Below are 17,337 nucleotides of genomic sequence, written 5' to 3'. Positions count from 1 at the left end.
TCCAATTGATGTTGTTCTGAACCTTGCATTAACATCAAACTCATCTGTTTAATTCACCATGCATCTTTGTGGTTTAAATTAGCACCACCTCCTATCAGCAACCAATTTCTGTTTACATCAAGTAATCCCATCTGTTTTGGTGCCTCAGATACATATCAATACCCCATCTGTTGATATTGTACCATTAACTATTAATAATACTCTCTTGAATAATCAAGTTGATTAGTTGAATCTGAACATGGAAGAGGATGAAAAAATTCTCTCACATTTTGTTCTTCCTTTTTATCTCATGCTTCTGGTTCTTGAATCCTTTTTTTATATATATAGAAAACAGATTAAGAGGATGATAACGGCATCTAAACGGTGTTAGATTTATTTAATTTTTTTAGTAATTAACAAACAGAAGTTATGTTTGACATAGTCAATGCAATTCAACGTCTATTTCAGGTACCAAACACCAAGCTGGACAAATGTTAGACCACACTCAAAAGCTGGACAAAACCTGAATACCAAAAATAAAATAACCCTAAAAAAATAGCGAGGATGAAACTGAATGCATCCTGATGTAAATTAAAAATAAGAAAAAATATTTGAAAATGGATAGGATGAAACTGTTTACATCCTGATATTTTTACATTTTTGTCCATTTAAAGAGTATCAAAATCTAGATGTCTTTTTCCCTCAGGAATTGTTGATTTTGGTCTTTTTAATCAATTTTGTGTTTCATAAAAGAAGTGACTGCGTGATATATATACCTCTCTAGATTCACACAAGTTCGTTACAACTTCAAAACCTACAAGGTCGCGAAGTATTATCCATGTTAGGATCACTCTGGATCTGTTTGCTTCACATAGAATTTGTTGGTGGTAGCTTTTTAGCTTCACAAAAGAAGTATTTGAGTGGTAGTTGCACCTTATTAGCTCCACGCAAATTCTGTTACAATGATACTTCCACTTTTTTGAAAGCTAAAAAAAGGTCACCAAGTTTCAGGAAGATAAACCAAGAACACTACTACTTAGCAGCTTCGATTTAATGCTCACTATGGGAAAATAGGATCTTTGATCATATGGTACTAACCGATTTTGAAAAAGAAAAAAAAGGACTTCTTACCATAAATGGACATGAAAACTGGCATGGTTAATGGACACTTTGCATCATCAAATGTTATATGGACCACTTTTAATTTTTAACACCGCTAACCTGGTTATACGGAGGTAGTCGAACGAATTCTATATACTTTCATATATTATTTTATTTGAGCGAATCTTGGAGATTTCCTGGAAATTTAGATATTTCTAGTGACTTTACGAGAGAATTATAGAGAGTTGTTGTAACTCACAGATACAAATTTTTTAATGGATTTTTAAGAGTTTTTGTGGTTTGTAGAGACAAAAAAATGGATAATATCTAACCATGAATTCAAAATATCTACCAACTTTTTCATTATGGAAGTCACAATGTTAACATAAGTATCATAAATAAATCGTAAAATACGTATCGGTTGTCAATGTATTTTTAGTGTATGCATTACACCATCTGTGCTTTCTTTTCTTATTTTTCTTCATTTTTATACCGAAGAGCATCAATCCAGAATTGGTTGATGTGGACATTCATATAGACCGATTATGATTTAAGAAAATGCCCAATTTTTCTGCATGTTTTATAGGCTACAATTTTCCAATTTAAACCTTTATATGTGCCGATTATTGCAATCAGTTTATACAAACATCCTCATCCGCCGATGGTTACAATCGGCCTTTATATAAATTGTTGTCGCAATCGGTTTATAAAAACATCCACAACCACCAATTCTAACAAACGACCTATTTAGTAAGTAATATCCACTGAATCTAGTTATTGTTCGTGAATAAAAAACATCAAACCAGAATCTACCAATTCTTGGATGATGTTTTTATAAAATCGAAATATTATATGTTTCGGTCATCAATCACCATTATTTGATTTCTAGGTTAATAAGATTAAACATCATTTAATCAACTGATTTCTAGGTGAATCATACAATGATACTCCGGATCAAAGGGGAAAATGATAAATTGTTTTTACAATTCATTTGCCGTTTTTTTTTTGTATCAATATTCTAAGGAAAAATGGTGTATGTATATCCAAATCAAAGATCGGCCAAAATTGTATGGAAATTTGGACGACAAAGATTTTGTCCCGACCCATTTATAACTAACTAAGCTAATCCTAACATTGCACGTCCCTTACTAACCCACCCATTTATAACTAACTAATCAGAGTATCTCAAATGGTATTAGAGAATTGTGAATCCGGTAATTGGAATACAACGGGCCAGGTCAGGATGCCCCACCCAGGCCGGGAAGGTCAGGGATGATCCTAAGGCTCCATAAATTTTATCGGGCACAACCAGGCTGGGTAATACTAATAATTTTGTGCCAGAAAAATATCCACCCACGACCAATCAAAATATTCAGGCACACCAGGCCAGAAAAATTAGGTGACGGACTTTAGGTGTTTTTACTGATCATTAATATCAATACATGACAAATCTAAATAGTTATATCTCCGGGTTCAACCAACCATTAGTTAAAAAAATTACTTGTTTCTTATAAGTAATACATGTAACAATATAATATTGTGGTTGCAAAGGCCATGTACAAGCTTAAACATGCTATCAGGCTATGTATACAGAAAAGCCACTCTTAATTTCAACCATGCAAATATTTTAGTCAAATACCATTGACCAAGTCTGACATTATTCTTTTTAGTGTGTCTATGATTCCACCATAAGACTTGAGCTTCCTTAAATGATTCCAAATGCTGAGGTGGCATGGAAGATGGAAGATGAAACTCTTCCACCATAATACTTGCTTTCAGACAGAATATACCAATTTTAAGCTCATACGCACAAACGTGAATTTTAAAAAGAAAATAAAGGCTACATAGAGCGAACATTGCTTCTTCTTTTTTTCATAAAAAGAGGAAAATCCTTCGCACATTCATTCATACAATTTTGGTAGTCAGGAAAACGTTACAGATATTTTCAAGTTCATAATACAGTGATGGAATCCATAGTTTTCCCCATAATTCTTCCCTAACAACTATGCACCTACAAACATTTCAACTGTTTCATAATTCCAAAAAAAACAAACCACATAATGTGGCCAAACTATCCAAACAATAGTTTGCATCACTGCAAACAACAATAATGGGATTTTGAGAAGAGTTTTTTTTATAAGCAATAACAATATCAGGTGGCCAAACTAGACTAGTATGCATCACTCCACATAACAACAATGGGACCTTAGTTAGTTCCAACCAACTATTGCTAATAACTAATGAAACAAAGTTATAACAACTAAGATTATCAAAATAATAGTAACTTAAGGTTTCAAAGTAACGGTAACATGAACATAGGTCCGCTGAAACGGTATTAAAAGGTCTAAATCGGGCTGAGTCAAGCTGAATCGTCATGGGAGTCTTTGTAACCGTTGATGAACTAGATGATGTTGATAATAAACTTGAATTTGTTATTGATTTTGGTGTCTTTGTTTCCGATGCTAAGGTTAATGTTGTTTTTGTTGTAGTAGTAGATTTTCTCCATGAGAACTCATAAGCCAATTCTTGAACAGACTCTACATAAATGAGCCAAAACCCAAATCTAAGCTAAATTAAACAAACCTAAAACTAATCAAATAAGGGTAAGAAATCACATCCTAGAGAAGAAAAAAGCAAGAGAAAAAGAAAGTAAGCAGAAAAACAACGAGAATAACTTAAATATATCGACAAAGTGAATATAAAGCACCACATGGTAAAAGGGGAGATGAAGATGATGATTGTTTTGTTGGTGGTCGGCTCATATCCATTCCCATGGAATAATTCTGAACCGCCGACAAGTTAGGGTTTCTGATTTTTTCTTATCTTCTCTCTCGTTTTCTCAACCAAATTCTTTCCAATTTTAGCGCCAACATTGCTAACAGGTGTACTAATGTGCCTGGGGATATACAAAATTTCATATAAGACAAAACATCCTACACCTTTTGAACATCCCCGGTCAAATTAGTACCCCCTATTAGCAGCCACTACATAAAGGACTACGCCGAGGCAGTTTGAACTTTTTGAGTTGATTGAAACCAAGGGGATCTCAAAAGGAAATCAGAAGGGATAATAGATCACACACAAAAAGATCAGAAGGGATAGACTTTATCGTATGTGCTCCCAAATAAATTTAACGGCATCCAATATATCTTCGATTATTTCTGTCCTCTGTTGGCACTTCGAATTGGCAGATGCCCATGCTAGTTTTATGCGATCATGAATAACCCGTTGTATTAAAATATCAGATCAAAATACGTAGTCCACAAATTTGTCCATCCAAAAAAGGTTATTCTTTTTCAGTCAAGATCGACCAATTCAGTTATGATTGTATGTAAAGAAAAAAAATAGGGAAAATACTCCGTTAAAAATAGACTGGTGTTATGATGACCACAAACCTCAACTCAATTAATTCTCCGTTGGAAATACTATAAACAGAATTTGCACTTTAGAAACATAGCTTTAACCACATTTTCAAATGATTAACAGTACACTAGCTAGTTCATTACATTAGCTAATAACTTCATGAATTATCCGAAAATGGGTCATTTGTCCAAATATTTTTAAAACATGGTTCAAATGGATGAGTAAAAATTAGTATGAGTGAAATGGATACCAAAAAAATACAAGGATAAAACTGGATTCATCCTGACTTAAACTTAAAAAAATATCAAGGATTAAACTGGATGCATCCTGATTTAAATTAAAAATAAGAAAAAATATTTGAAAATGGTTAGGATGAAACTGTTTACATCCCATCTATTTTTACATTTTTGTCCATTTAAACAGTATCAAAATCTAAATATCCTTTTCACCCAGAAATTGTTGATTTTAATCTTTTTAACCAATTTTGTGATGAATTATAGTTATTTTAAGACAATTATGCAGTAAGGGTACCGCATTAAGTTAGGAATTTTAAATCAAAGAAATCCGTTCCGGTATCTATTTTAGTAATTTAACAGAGTTTATATGCAAATGATTTTCCACTTCGAATAAGTCTGAATTCGCTGGAGGGTTCGATTGAAATGACGCTTTACAAAGGAAAAGAAGGAAAACCACCAATTATTTACAAACTAGCAACAATTACTCAACTAAACGCGACTTGTCAATACGAATAGGCTATTCGGTGAACTCGATCACGGAGAATTCCCTGGTAAAGTGATGAACGATTCGTGTGCATTGCGGCACAGATTCCCCGATCTTCAAACTGATAATCTTGATTACTTCTAAATGTTTCGCTACTGATGTCCTCATCATCCGTCACAACTCGAACAACCACATCGTCAGCGAAACGAACTTTCTTCTTCTTTTTCTTTTCTCTTGTTTTCTTATCTAAACGAATGAAGAAACTATATGAACAACAAAGGTATAATATATAGTAATTGATTGAAAGATGGGATCAATGAAACTCAACTCGACGTACCTGAAGATAAACAAGGTCTTAATGTTCGTGCGTTCGCCTTAGAATTTTGATCGACCAATGTCTTTTGCTTGTATAAGGTAATCAACACAAGGGAACCAGAGATTGCCATGGCAGTAGCTAAGGCTAAACCTTGTGAGCTCATAATCGAAGCCATTAAAGAAGTGGGAATAACGGGAAACACGAAGAAAAATCTGTAATCTGATGGGCTTGAAGAAAATTTGATGGTTGAGTTTAAATATGCAATCAAAGCCTCGAAAGGTAAATAATGGAAATCAACAAGGGCGAAAAGAAAAGAATAAGTCTGTGTGCTCGAGTGTCATAGAGTCTTAACCAACCAATGTGTTTATAATGGGATGGTTCAAAGCAATGGATGACAAGTGAGCATATAACCACATAATTCCACTTTTGGGTTCCTAAGAGCAACTGCAATGGACGAGTAAACCTATAATTATGATCTAGGGACGAGACGCAACGGGACGGAGTAAAGACTAAAATCTGGACCAAAACTAAATTACAGACCATATTTGGTCTGGGACCAAGACCAAAACTATATATAGTGGAGCGGAGGTATAATCACCGTTTGGCATCGGGCGTATATATAATCTACGCCTGTTGTCAAACGTAAGTAAAGTCACCGCCCCATAAAGAGGCGTGTATATAAGTTACGCCCGGTTCAGGCGTTGATAAAATGTTCGCCCGTTGGGACGTTGATAAAGTCTACGTCCCACGTCAGGCGTTAATAAAATGAACACCCCATTCAGACGAAGATTATACAAACGCCCCAGCCCGGCGTTGATATTCTTAACGCCCCACGCCAGGCGTTGATAAAGTGTACGCCCCATTCAGGCGTTGATATAGTTAACGCCTCACGCCAGGCGTTTATATAGTTAACGCCCCAGACAGGCGGTGATATAATTAACGCCCCATGCCAGGCGGTGATATAATTAACGCCCCATCCCGGCGTTGATATAGTTAACGCCCCACGGCAGGCGTTTATATAGTTAACGCCCCAAGCTTGAGTTTAAAAATAAAATAAAATACTTAGACAAAATTGATTTTGAAATTTTTTTATACCGTTGGTAATTCGACCGTTGAAGAAAATGGAACGTTGAAGAAAATGGAACGTTGAAGAAAATGGAACGTTGGATAATTTGGAACGTTGGAAAGTTTGGAAGACATTTCGGTTTTTTCGGAAGAAACACCTATATATACACATGAGATCCTGTGACATTTTCCCACGACCAATACTTCAAACTATCCACACCAATAAGAAGAAATATTGTTTCTGCTTTCAAATCAGTTGGAAAATTTTCACGGATTCGCTTACAATGGCACCAAGAGTAGCACGAAGTCCAAATTTTACGACAATCGAAGATGTAACAATGTGTAAAATTCATTTATCTATATCTCAAGATTTTAGTGTTGGAGCTGATCAATCAGAGGCGACGTTGTGGACTCGTATCAAGGATGATATTGAACTTCATTTACCTAATAATCCAGAGCGGTCTTGGAGTTCTTGGCAAAAACGATATCAGGGAATAAGTAAAGATGTGGCGTTATTTTCGGCAAAAGAGGCAGAAGTTGAAGGTGAATATCATACTGGATGGGGTCCTGAAAAGAAGGTAAGCATTCTTGATTTTTCCAACCATTGTTTTCTAATATTTAATAAGCGCCCATGTACTTAAGTGTTTTTAAAAACATTAACAGCTTGAAGAAGTTAACAAGAGGTTCAAGGAATGTAACGATGGGAAAAAATTTAAGCACGAAGAATGCTACCAAGTTGTGTTAGAAAATATAAAATATAATCGACGATCGACTTTTGTGTTCGATACGACGCATGATGTGTGGTTGTCTTCACTTCCTTTGAAGTGGGCAAACAAAATACGTAACAATGGGGAACTTTTATCTTCTAGCGAGTCCTCATAATATTAACAAAAATAATGTAGTCAAAAAGATATTCGACCATGGAGTGAAGCGAATCACATTCAACGGTCAGAAAGAAATGAATCAATGAGCTAACTATAATAATCACAAAAAGGTAGGAATTAATGGTTGATTGATTGGTTCACTTATAAATTTGACCAGGTAGTAGTACTTGAGCAGGCTTGAGCTTTCACCGTTTCTCGTTGTGATTTATAGCGGGGGAGGACCGGGAGGTAGCCCGGGTTTCAAAAGAGAGAAAAATATTGAACTTTTTACAAAAAGAAGGAACAAAAGAAAAGACTTGGAAATTTATTTGAGTTTGGGGTTTAGCCTTAGCATAGATATACCGAAAAAATTGATTTTGAACTTTAATTTGGGTAAATTTTAAAAAGATATTCGGATTTGCTGCAACTTGTAGAAAATTCTGAAATGGGCTTTTAGAATTATTGTCCATAAACTCAGTACCCGAATTTTAATGAGCAAGTGGGTAGACTAATGCAAAATTGGCACCTTCAAAAATAATTGACAATTGCCCGTGGAGGCAACCAAAGGTAATCTTAACAGAAATTTACTTGTTAATTCTGTTACGACATTTTAAGAAATCCGTAGTTGCACCAATCAAGTCAGTTTCTACTGTAATAAGTTAAGAAAAAATTAAAAAGATGCCCATGTAAGAAATACATTTAAGAAAATACCCACGTTTTTTTCCTAATGTATTTAACGCTCATGCCGCTAAGATTCCGTCCGGTCCTACCATTTCAATAAAATCTCTTTCACATAGTCAATTTCTCATATGAGGAGATGAGATTTTGGGGGACGCAATTACTAAACTGCTCACTACTCTTGGAAATCAAAACACCATCTGTGTGATTAATTGACGGCTCATATTTAAGTTCACGAGATTGTTACACCTGTTTAAGAAAGTCCATCTTACCGTTCAACAAAAAGCATGGGGGTATGAATATTCACTTGGACCTGTCGTCTTCTTCACTTTTTCGTTGTTCTTTCTGTTCACATCCTGAGAGAATAATGGTTCTTACCATCACCAATCACCTTCATACAGTGAATGGGCCAAATGGGATTTAACTTAGATTTTGAAATTAACTCCATATGATATTTATTGCGCTAGTTAGTGAACTGATGCTATGGTTATTGAAAAAGCGGGGTCTAACAACACCACCCAATATTTTGCTTAGCAATTTGTATGGACAAACTCGAATATACTTTTAAGAGAATCAATAAGACTCAATCAATTAAAAGTATATCAACGAGTTTATTTCTCTCTTCTTGATTTGATTTGCTCAAGCAAGAACTGCGAGTTCTAATCAAATACAAGGAATAACTTGGATGGTACCAAAGACCAATATCCAAGAATCAATCAATGACAATCAACAACCAAAGGTTGGATTAGTCTAACTGATGATCTAAAGCACAACCTGTATTATTTCAATTATAAAGATAAACAGTATAATGTGGAAATAGAAATAACACAGACACCATAAATTTTGTTAACAAGGAAACCGCAAATGCAGAAAACCCCCGGAACCTAGTCCAAATTGAACACACATTGTATTAAGCCGCTACAGACACTAGCCTACTCCAAGCCAACTTCAGACTGGACTGTAGTTGAACCCTAATCAGTCTCTCACTGATCCAAGGTACAGTTGTACTCCCTACGCCTCTGATCCCAGCAGGTTACTGCGCACTTGATTCCCTTAGCTGATCTCACCCATAACTAAGAGTTGGTACGACCCAAAATCGCAGGCTTTGACAATAAACAAATATGTCTCACACAGACAAGTTTATCAAAGGATTAATCTGTCTCGCACAGATAAACCCTAAAAGGTTTTGTTCCGTCTTTTGATAATAATCAAGGTGAACAGGAACCAGTTGATAATCCGGTCTTATATTCCCGAAGAATATCCTAGAGTAATCAATCACCTCACAACAATCTTAATCGTATGGTAGCGATACAAGATGTTGTGGAATCACAAACAATGAGACGAAGATGTTTGTGATTACCTTTATATCTTGCCTATCGGAGATATCAATCTCAAGCCAATCAATCTGATTGTACTCGTACGATACATGATGCAAGATCAGATCACACAACTACGATAAAAGTAATATTTGTCTGGCTTCACAATCCCAATGAAGCCTTTAAGTTGTTAACCTAGTTTTAGAAGAAGAAAACCAAAGGTTAAAGGAGAACAGACTCTAGTATGCAAACTAGTATCACGCGTGAGGTGTGGGTATTAGTTTTGCACATATTCTAGAGTTCCTCTCATATAGTCTTTCAAATCAGGGTTTGCAATTAAGTTACCTTGGTAACAAAGGAATCAATATCCTCCGTTAGATGAAAACCTGATTTAGATAATATTTATCAACCGTTAGATCGAAAACTTATCTTGTTATACACACTTGATAATGCAAGCTTCTAGGTTTGTTAACCGTACCCAAACGTATGTACTTGTTGGTTCAACAATAGTTAACCAAAGGTTATCCATATGATCATTTCATATCAACCATGTTCTTCTTCACCATAACTAGTTAAAATGACTTCAAATGAACTAGTAAGAGAGTTGTTCAATTGCAAGAAAATCTCATGTACTACACAAGACACAATTGAACCAAAGATGATTTGATTCACTCGAATCGGTTCATGAACTTTTATAGCCACGGTTTGCAATCTGCATTACTTAGTCTTTTTAAGTTTAAGTTCAAAGATCATCTTCAGATATATAACCTTCTCAAGTTCGCAGACTAGGTTCGAGGACTTAAGTTACCGGGCAGAGTTTACAAACTCCAGCAGAAATTCTCGGGTATGAGAACTTCGCCAGTTCGCGGACTGGGTTCGTGGACTTAGTTTCATGCAAGTAGTTTGTCAACCCCAGCAGAAATTCTCGGGTTTGAGAACTTCGGCAGTTCGCGGACTTGGCTCACGCCATTCTTCCGGTTCTCTTGATCAACAAAGTTCGCAAACTTTGGTTCAAGGAATAGTACTTATACATAAACGTGTTTCCACAATAATGCTTATGTCCACCATTGGTTATGTAATCTAAACTCTTATTTCAATCATTGAAACATTCTTGTTGTTACACCATTTCTCGTCAAAGCAATTTTCAAGATGATTGAAACATATCATGACTTTCGTCACATGGTAAAGATAAACTTGGTTAACGCAAAAAACTTACCAACTCATATTTCGAGATATAGATAGGCGAGGTATACTCGACTCTAAATAGAAAATGTGTATAATCAAAGTCTATATATATAGCATACGACTTCTTGTCTCAAAGAGTAGAAGATAGAGTAGATAGACTTTTGAGTGATAGATAAGTTCAAGTCTTCACATACCTTTTTGTCGAGAAGTTCCACCAGTTCCTTGAGTAGTTATTTTACTTGTATGATGAATCTCCATGAAGTCCTTGAGTTCAACTACACTTTCTATCCTAGTCCGAGACTTAGCTATAATAGACTAGAAATCAAGACTTATAGTTTTGGTCACTAACATTGACAAACATTCTTGAGATAGCAACGCATGCGAGTTCGACCGAGCAATGCTCTAACAATATGCCCCTTTGTCAATTTTAGTGACAAAACTATCAATACATATGGAATACAAAAAAGATAAAGAAACTTTAGTAGCTCCAATTCCACATGTCTAATGTTCAACATTCCTCGAAATCTTCGTCACTTCCAAGTACTCCAATGATCCCAAAGGTTGTAAGTTTAGCATCACCACTGTTGAAGATCCGTAGATATAACAATGGGAAAGCATTGGTCTCGATCATTATTATATAGTGTCCTTGTATTATTACACAGCGTCAAAGTTCAATTGTATCACAACTTCAACAATAATACTATGGTGATATGTATCACTCCCCCTTAGTCAATACTCCATCTCACATGGAAACCACTCCCCCTTACACAATGATCCGAAAACCATATGTATTTGTAGTGTGAACTGCATATTAATTCTACCCCTTTTTGTCAATAAAATTGGCAAAGGTACAAGAACGGGATCATAATTAAATTTACGAGAGAGACATTTCATGACAAAAGGAAAAATATATACCAACTAATTTAGATGCAATCATAAAGCAGAAGCTTAATGCATTCATCAAGGAGTTTAAAGATACAAGATAACCCCTCTAAAATTCCACATCCGCACACCCCTCAAGATATGACCATTAAGCACAAGTTCAAAAGAACTCTCCCACATTTGATGTCATTCCCGAAGGAAAAACAAGTGCGACCTTAATTTCGAAAGAAAAGAAGGATTTTGAAACAAAAAAGACACTAACGAAACAAAAACAACTCTATAGAAACTGAACTGGAATAAACCTATTGGAGTTTCAAACTCAATTGCCCAAAAGATAGAGATAAGCATAGGGGAAAGAGTTATAGAAACGTTTTAATGAACCAAAACAACACCAATAGACTGCCGCAAGAGTTGAAACTTAGCAGTGTCTAATGGTTTGGTAAGAATATTAGCCAATTGTTGGTCGGAAGGCACAAATTCCATACTTCTGATACCATTTTCATAGAGATCACGAATAAAATGGTACCTTATGTCAATGTGCTTTGTTCTTGAGTGCTCAACGGGATTCTCAGTGATTCGAATCGTACTAGAGTTACCACAAAAGATCTTCATTATTCCAGTATCAACTTCATAATCATCTAGCATTTGTTTCATCCATAGGAGTTGAGTACAGCATGATCCAGCAGCAATATATTCTGCCTCACATGTAGACAGGGATTGAGAATTTTGCTTCTTGCTATGCCAAGCTACAAGATTCAGTCCTACATAGTAGAAACCCCCTGATGTACTTTTTCCGTCTTCTACACATCCTGCCCAATCAGCATATGAATAAGCAGAAAGGTCAGTGTTAGTATCAAAAGTGTAAGATAGACCATACCCGGCAGTGTGATTAATATATCGAATGATCCTTTTTGCAGCTGCAAGATGAGATTCCTTTGGATTCGCCTGAAACCTAGTACAACAACCAACACTGAAAGAAATATCAGGTCTAGTAGTTGTAAGATACAAAAGGCTACCAATAATATATCGATACATCTTTTGATCCACTTTTGCTCCTTTCTCATCTCTATGTAGTTTACCAGTAGTGGGCATAGGTTTCAATTTTGGAGAATACTTATCCAGGCCGAACCTTGTCACAAGATCTCGAGCATACTTCTCTTGGGATAAGTAAATTCCATCCTTATGGTGTTGAATTTGTAATCCTAAGAAGAATTTTAATTCACCAACATTGCTCATTTCAAATTCTTTAGCAAGATAGACTTGGAAGTCCTTTGCAAATTTTTCAGAAGTTGATCCACAAATGATATCATCTACATAGACTTGAGTAATGACAACATCTTTCCCCCTCCATTTTGGTAAACAAGGTTTTATCAGCTCCACCTCTTGAAAAACCTTTTCTAATGAGAGAAGTGGTAAGTTTTTCAAACCAGGCTCTAGGTTCTTGTTTCAACCCATACAGTGCCTTTTTGAGTTTTAGCACATCATCTGGGAAATCAGGGTTTTCAAATCCCTTAGGTTGAGTGACATAGACTTTCTCCTTTAAAATTCCGTTTAGGAACGCAGATTTTATATCCATTTGAAACAGCTTAACCTTAAGAAAACAAGCATGAGCTAACAGAAGACGAATGTACTCAAGGCGTGCCACAGGAGGAAAGGTCTCGTCAAAGTCAATCCCTTCAATCTGTGAATATCCTTGAGCAACAAGTCTAGCTTTGTTTCTGACAATCGTGACAAATTCATCAGACTTATTCTTGAATATCCATTTGGTACCAACAATATTGATATTGGAGGGAAAAGGTACAAGTTCCCACACATATTGTCTTTGAAATTTATTTAACTCTTCATGCATTGCATTCACCCAAAAAGGATCGTTCAGAGCTTCATCAATATTTCTTGGTTATACTTGTCAAAGATAACAACCAAAATTGCACATTTTTTGAAGTTGTCCTCTTGTTTTGGCTGTACAATCTCTTCCTCCAATAATACTGTTGGGATCATGATTCCTTTGAACCCAGAGATGTCTTGGAGGGACACGTTCTTGTTCTTCAGGAATGGCTTGATCAGTGATCTTCTCCTCGTAACTAGAAATGCTAGGATCAACAATAGTTGTGATAACTTCAACTGATTCTGGGATTTCTTTGACTTTCTCAATTGTCTCGGTTGGAGGCAATTCAGCAAGAGGATTATCATGACGAAAGTTACTAATGTCGTCGATGATAACATTAGGAGATTCCATCATGACTTGTGTTATGATATTAAACACTTGAAAACCATGACTATCAGAAGCATGGCCAAGAAAGATACCTTCATCACTTTTGGTGTCGAATTTCCCTTTCTGTTCTCGATCTTTCAGAATATAGCACTTACTTCAAAACACACTGAGATAGTGTAGGTTGGGTTTTCTTCCGTACCACAACTTAAAGAATCCATCTATAAATAGTTAATCTATTTTCCAAGATAGGATCATCTTTCTCATAACCTCTCAGAGCAATAACTTGTTCCCTGATCTCTCTCTTCATCTGCTTCCCTCCCTAAGACCAGCCCTAATCTTTGAACGGCCACTGTGCGTGGTTTAGGCGAAGACTGTTCGTGCTCAACCTCCCGAAAATCACTTTAAAAACCCAGAAGGCCATATCTAGCCTCTCACCTATTTTAGGTAACTGCATTTTTGCGACCACAGTGGGAGGTTGTTCACTCAGTTACAGATATCAATCAAGGTCTCTTCGGAAGGAAGACGATTCCCACAATCCCTACCAGCACTTTCTCTCTCTTTCGAGCTTGACCTTAGTAAATAGGTTAGTGCTACCCGGATCACATGGATCTCTCCCTGCATAACAAAACGCCCCAGTAGTTTTTTTCCATAAAAATCTACTGTTAATCCTTGAAAACGATGGGTAAGCACCAACGCGAGATCCTGAGGACTCAACAGAATCTTGCAAAATCTCAGATCAACATCCAAACTTATCTGAAAACACCTTTAGAGTTACCAATAGGGACAGATCCAACAAATATAGATCGAGTACACATTTCCTAAAGAAGGAGTACTAAAACTGCTGAGAATAGCACTGACGGGATCTTTCCTGCAATCGACCTCACCGGAGAAGATAAAGCTCATTACGAACGCGACGGAGCAAAGGAGCAACCATCCATCTGACCTTATCACTCTCAAGGACCTTAAGGACCAGATGACGCTCTAAACTTGGAGATTGTGACGAATATTTGTTCCAAAATTCGTTTAGGTCATGGGCCCTCAAACTGATCACAGGGGACTCGGGAAGTTTACTTCACTTTACTATTTTACTTATAATTCTTTCATTCTGTATCCGATTGGCCTGGTTATTTTTCCGTCGGATTTGTCTTTTTGTCATCTATAGGATAAACTTAGCATAAGCTTGGAAAGGCTCCAAGAAATTCGTGACCCAGTCAAAAGCGTTGCAGAGCCACGTAGGGTTATAAACCGCGAAAAAAGATACATGTTGTCTCCCTTCCTTCTCCAGAGTATCGTGACAAGAACACGACAAAGTATGAGGCGAAACTAGACCCCAAGACGAGGCTCAACCGTAACTCAGCTTTATCCGAAGAAGAAAAGATGCTAGTTGATATGCTACCTCAACACCCGTTCTGTCAGAAATAAGAGGAACTAGATATATGAGTTATGACCAAGTCTCGATGAGCCTCCATCTCAGTTACACCAATGATTATCCAGTATCATTTTTCGATTGGACCTCAATTCACCCAAGATGGAGAAGGAGAATATCTTCACACCCGAACCTATCAAGGGAAAATAAATATGAAGTGATACTCGTGAGGCCAACAATTCGGATAAAACTTCATTACTCGACATGAAATCATAATCAACTACTGTCACTGAAGTAAACATGGGAAGGAGATCGAGACCGCAGCTCTATAACATAAGTTACTCATCCAGAAGCTCGTAGAATTTCCCGCAATTAAAGCTTCTTCTCTCTAAAAAAACGGCTCAACAAGTTGCCTTATGTGTCAAAGTCAGACGTAATGACCGAATAACAAGATGCGACGATCACTTATGTCTCCCCAAATCAGAAAACTACTTCCTCAAGTTGGGAAGTACCATGAGGACTTTCGAAGAACTCCATCACCAGCAACAAACCATATTTCTGTTATCCTTAAAGCACGTGTTTTGCATTAATATCTCTATAATGCGTTCACTGTTGTATTGGTCATATGACATGTCTACTTCTCTTAATTTTGGTTTACCATCTCCCAGAAGAAATATAGATCTCGATAAACGATTTGGCTAAACAAGTTCACATGAATCCTTTTCAAGACACCTAGTAGAGGCGGGACAACAACTTCATCTTTTCTAGGAAGACTCATGCGGCCATACACTCTACATGACTCTCCACAGACTTCTCCAAACCGCGGAGTATCGCTTTCTCACCTTTAAGACTCAATCTCTTATGCTACGAAGGTTTTACTTCATTTTTCCAAGCGTCTCGAGTCGATAAGAATCCCTAGTCATGAATCAAACTGGGGACTAAAGAAAAACCGTACTACACACCTTTGCATGACCAACAAGAGGTGACCCTGACATCCAGTTTGTTCCAGATAAAGATTTAGAAACAATAAATACAAGAGTCTTTAAAGATTGGGACACATCAAGACCATTCAAATCCTCAAACCCACATCATGAAAAGTTATAACTTAGGGACTAGGAGACTAGATATCGTCCTTCAAAATCGTGAATGAAACTTATCTGTGACTCGATATATCAAAGTCTCCCCTCTTCTCAGTTTCATTGAATCTGTCACAGTTAGCATGCTCTCTGCAATCAGGCGATTATGTTCCGGATCCTGACTAAAGATACGAAGATTCAAATCTGAATATTTTCATATGTTTTAGGGTTTTATACGCGCGCACCGGGACTAAGGTTTGCAATAGGTTTAAAGAGGAGTCTACAGCTTCCACTCTACTCAGACGCGGCTCATACTTTATCCACATAACTCGATGAACTAGGGAAATGGGTAGATAATTCGACAACACACCCTTGATGAGAAATACACGTTTATGTCTCTCCTATCACGTGTTAAAATGGCATGATGTTTCAAAATACGATCCAAGAGATATTATCAAAACACTTGAAGGAATTGTTGCTGAATCTCTAGATACCCGAGTTCAACTTCACATGTGCTTACTACTGACTAAAGAAGATCGAAATATATATTTGTCACTATTATATGAAAGTTGAGTCTCTTCTGTTCGATAGTTAGGGTCAACCACTAAAATCGGACGTCAAATGGAGTTTTTACAATATCCAGATCGCGCAAGGAAGGAACTCCTACTACGAATTTTACTTAGGGTTTTTATCCACTCGCACAACAACAGATCCATGTAGGGTTTGCAAAAATTAATAAGTCATGTGGGCCTTCTTCCTTTACAAGATGCGTACAAAAAAGGTCCAGAAAGGAAAAATATCAACCCTGAAGAACAGAGACCCCTAAATAAAATCTCTTGCTTCATGTTCAGCTTCTTCTCTTTGGCCTCTGCAGCTCGGGCCGAATGTTTAGCATGTTCAATCTCTTCATCTACCGTGTTTCAGTCCAGATTAAGAAACTCTATAAAAATACGAGGACCTGAACTCAATTCACCCGGACGGATCCTGACAGAATTGAGCCTCTCGCAACCACCTCACATTGAAAGAAAAGATTCTCGGGGGATTTCACCAAGCTTCCCAGGTTTACAATATTATCAGAAGCAAGACCATTCAGAGTTATCATTCTCATGATATTAAATCCGTCGGCAAGTGTCTCAACTGAAGTCAAGACATGGATCCCAGGAAATCACCCTCATGTCGATCAGTTATCTCTGAACTTCGAATCTCTTTCTGAAA

At 36.7% G+C, this 17,337-nt stretch overlaps 1 protein-coding gene across 1 annotated transcript; it reads right to left on the bottom strand.

The window, feature by feature from the left end:
- Positions 1 to 5,056: 5,056 nt before the first annotated feature.
- On the bottom strand, positions 5,057 to 5,825 carry LOC113362078. The gene is made up of 2 exons (XM_026605075.1): positions 5,501 to 5,825; positions 5,057 to 5,409 (listed from the first exon to the last, which is right to left on the bottom strand). The coding sequence occupies exons 1-2, from the start codon at positions 5,652 to 5,654 to the stop codon at positions 5,183 to 5,185; spliced, it is 381 nt and encodes a 126-aa protein (XP_026460860.1). The 5' UTR covers positions 5,655 to 5,825; the 3' UTR covers positions 5,057 to 5,182.
- Positions 5,826 to 17,337: the final 11,512 nt, after the last annotated feature.

The sequence above is a fragment of the Papaver somniferum genome, chromosome 3 (assembly GCF_003573695.1).
Source record: "Papaver somniferum cultivar HN1 chromosome 3, ASM357369v1, whole genome shotgun sequence".
In the NCBI taxonomy this organism is placed as follows: domain Eukaryota; kingdom Viridiplantae; phylum Streptophyta; class Magnoliopsida; order Ranunculales; family Papaveraceae; genus Papaver; species Papaver somniferum.
The sequence above is the reverse complement of the archived record's forward strand: the minus strand, read 5'-3'. Positions and strand labels throughout refer to the sequence as shown.

Coding starts and splice junctions, on each gene's coding strand:
- LOC113362078 (XM_026605075.1), bottom strand. CDS start 5,654: ATGGCTTCGATTATGAGCTCACAAGGTTTAGCCTTAGCTACTGCCATG. Junction 5,410..5,500: donor AAGACCTTGTTTATCTTCAG/GTACGTCGAGTT, acceptor TCATTCGTTTAG/ATAAGAAAACAAGAGAAAAG.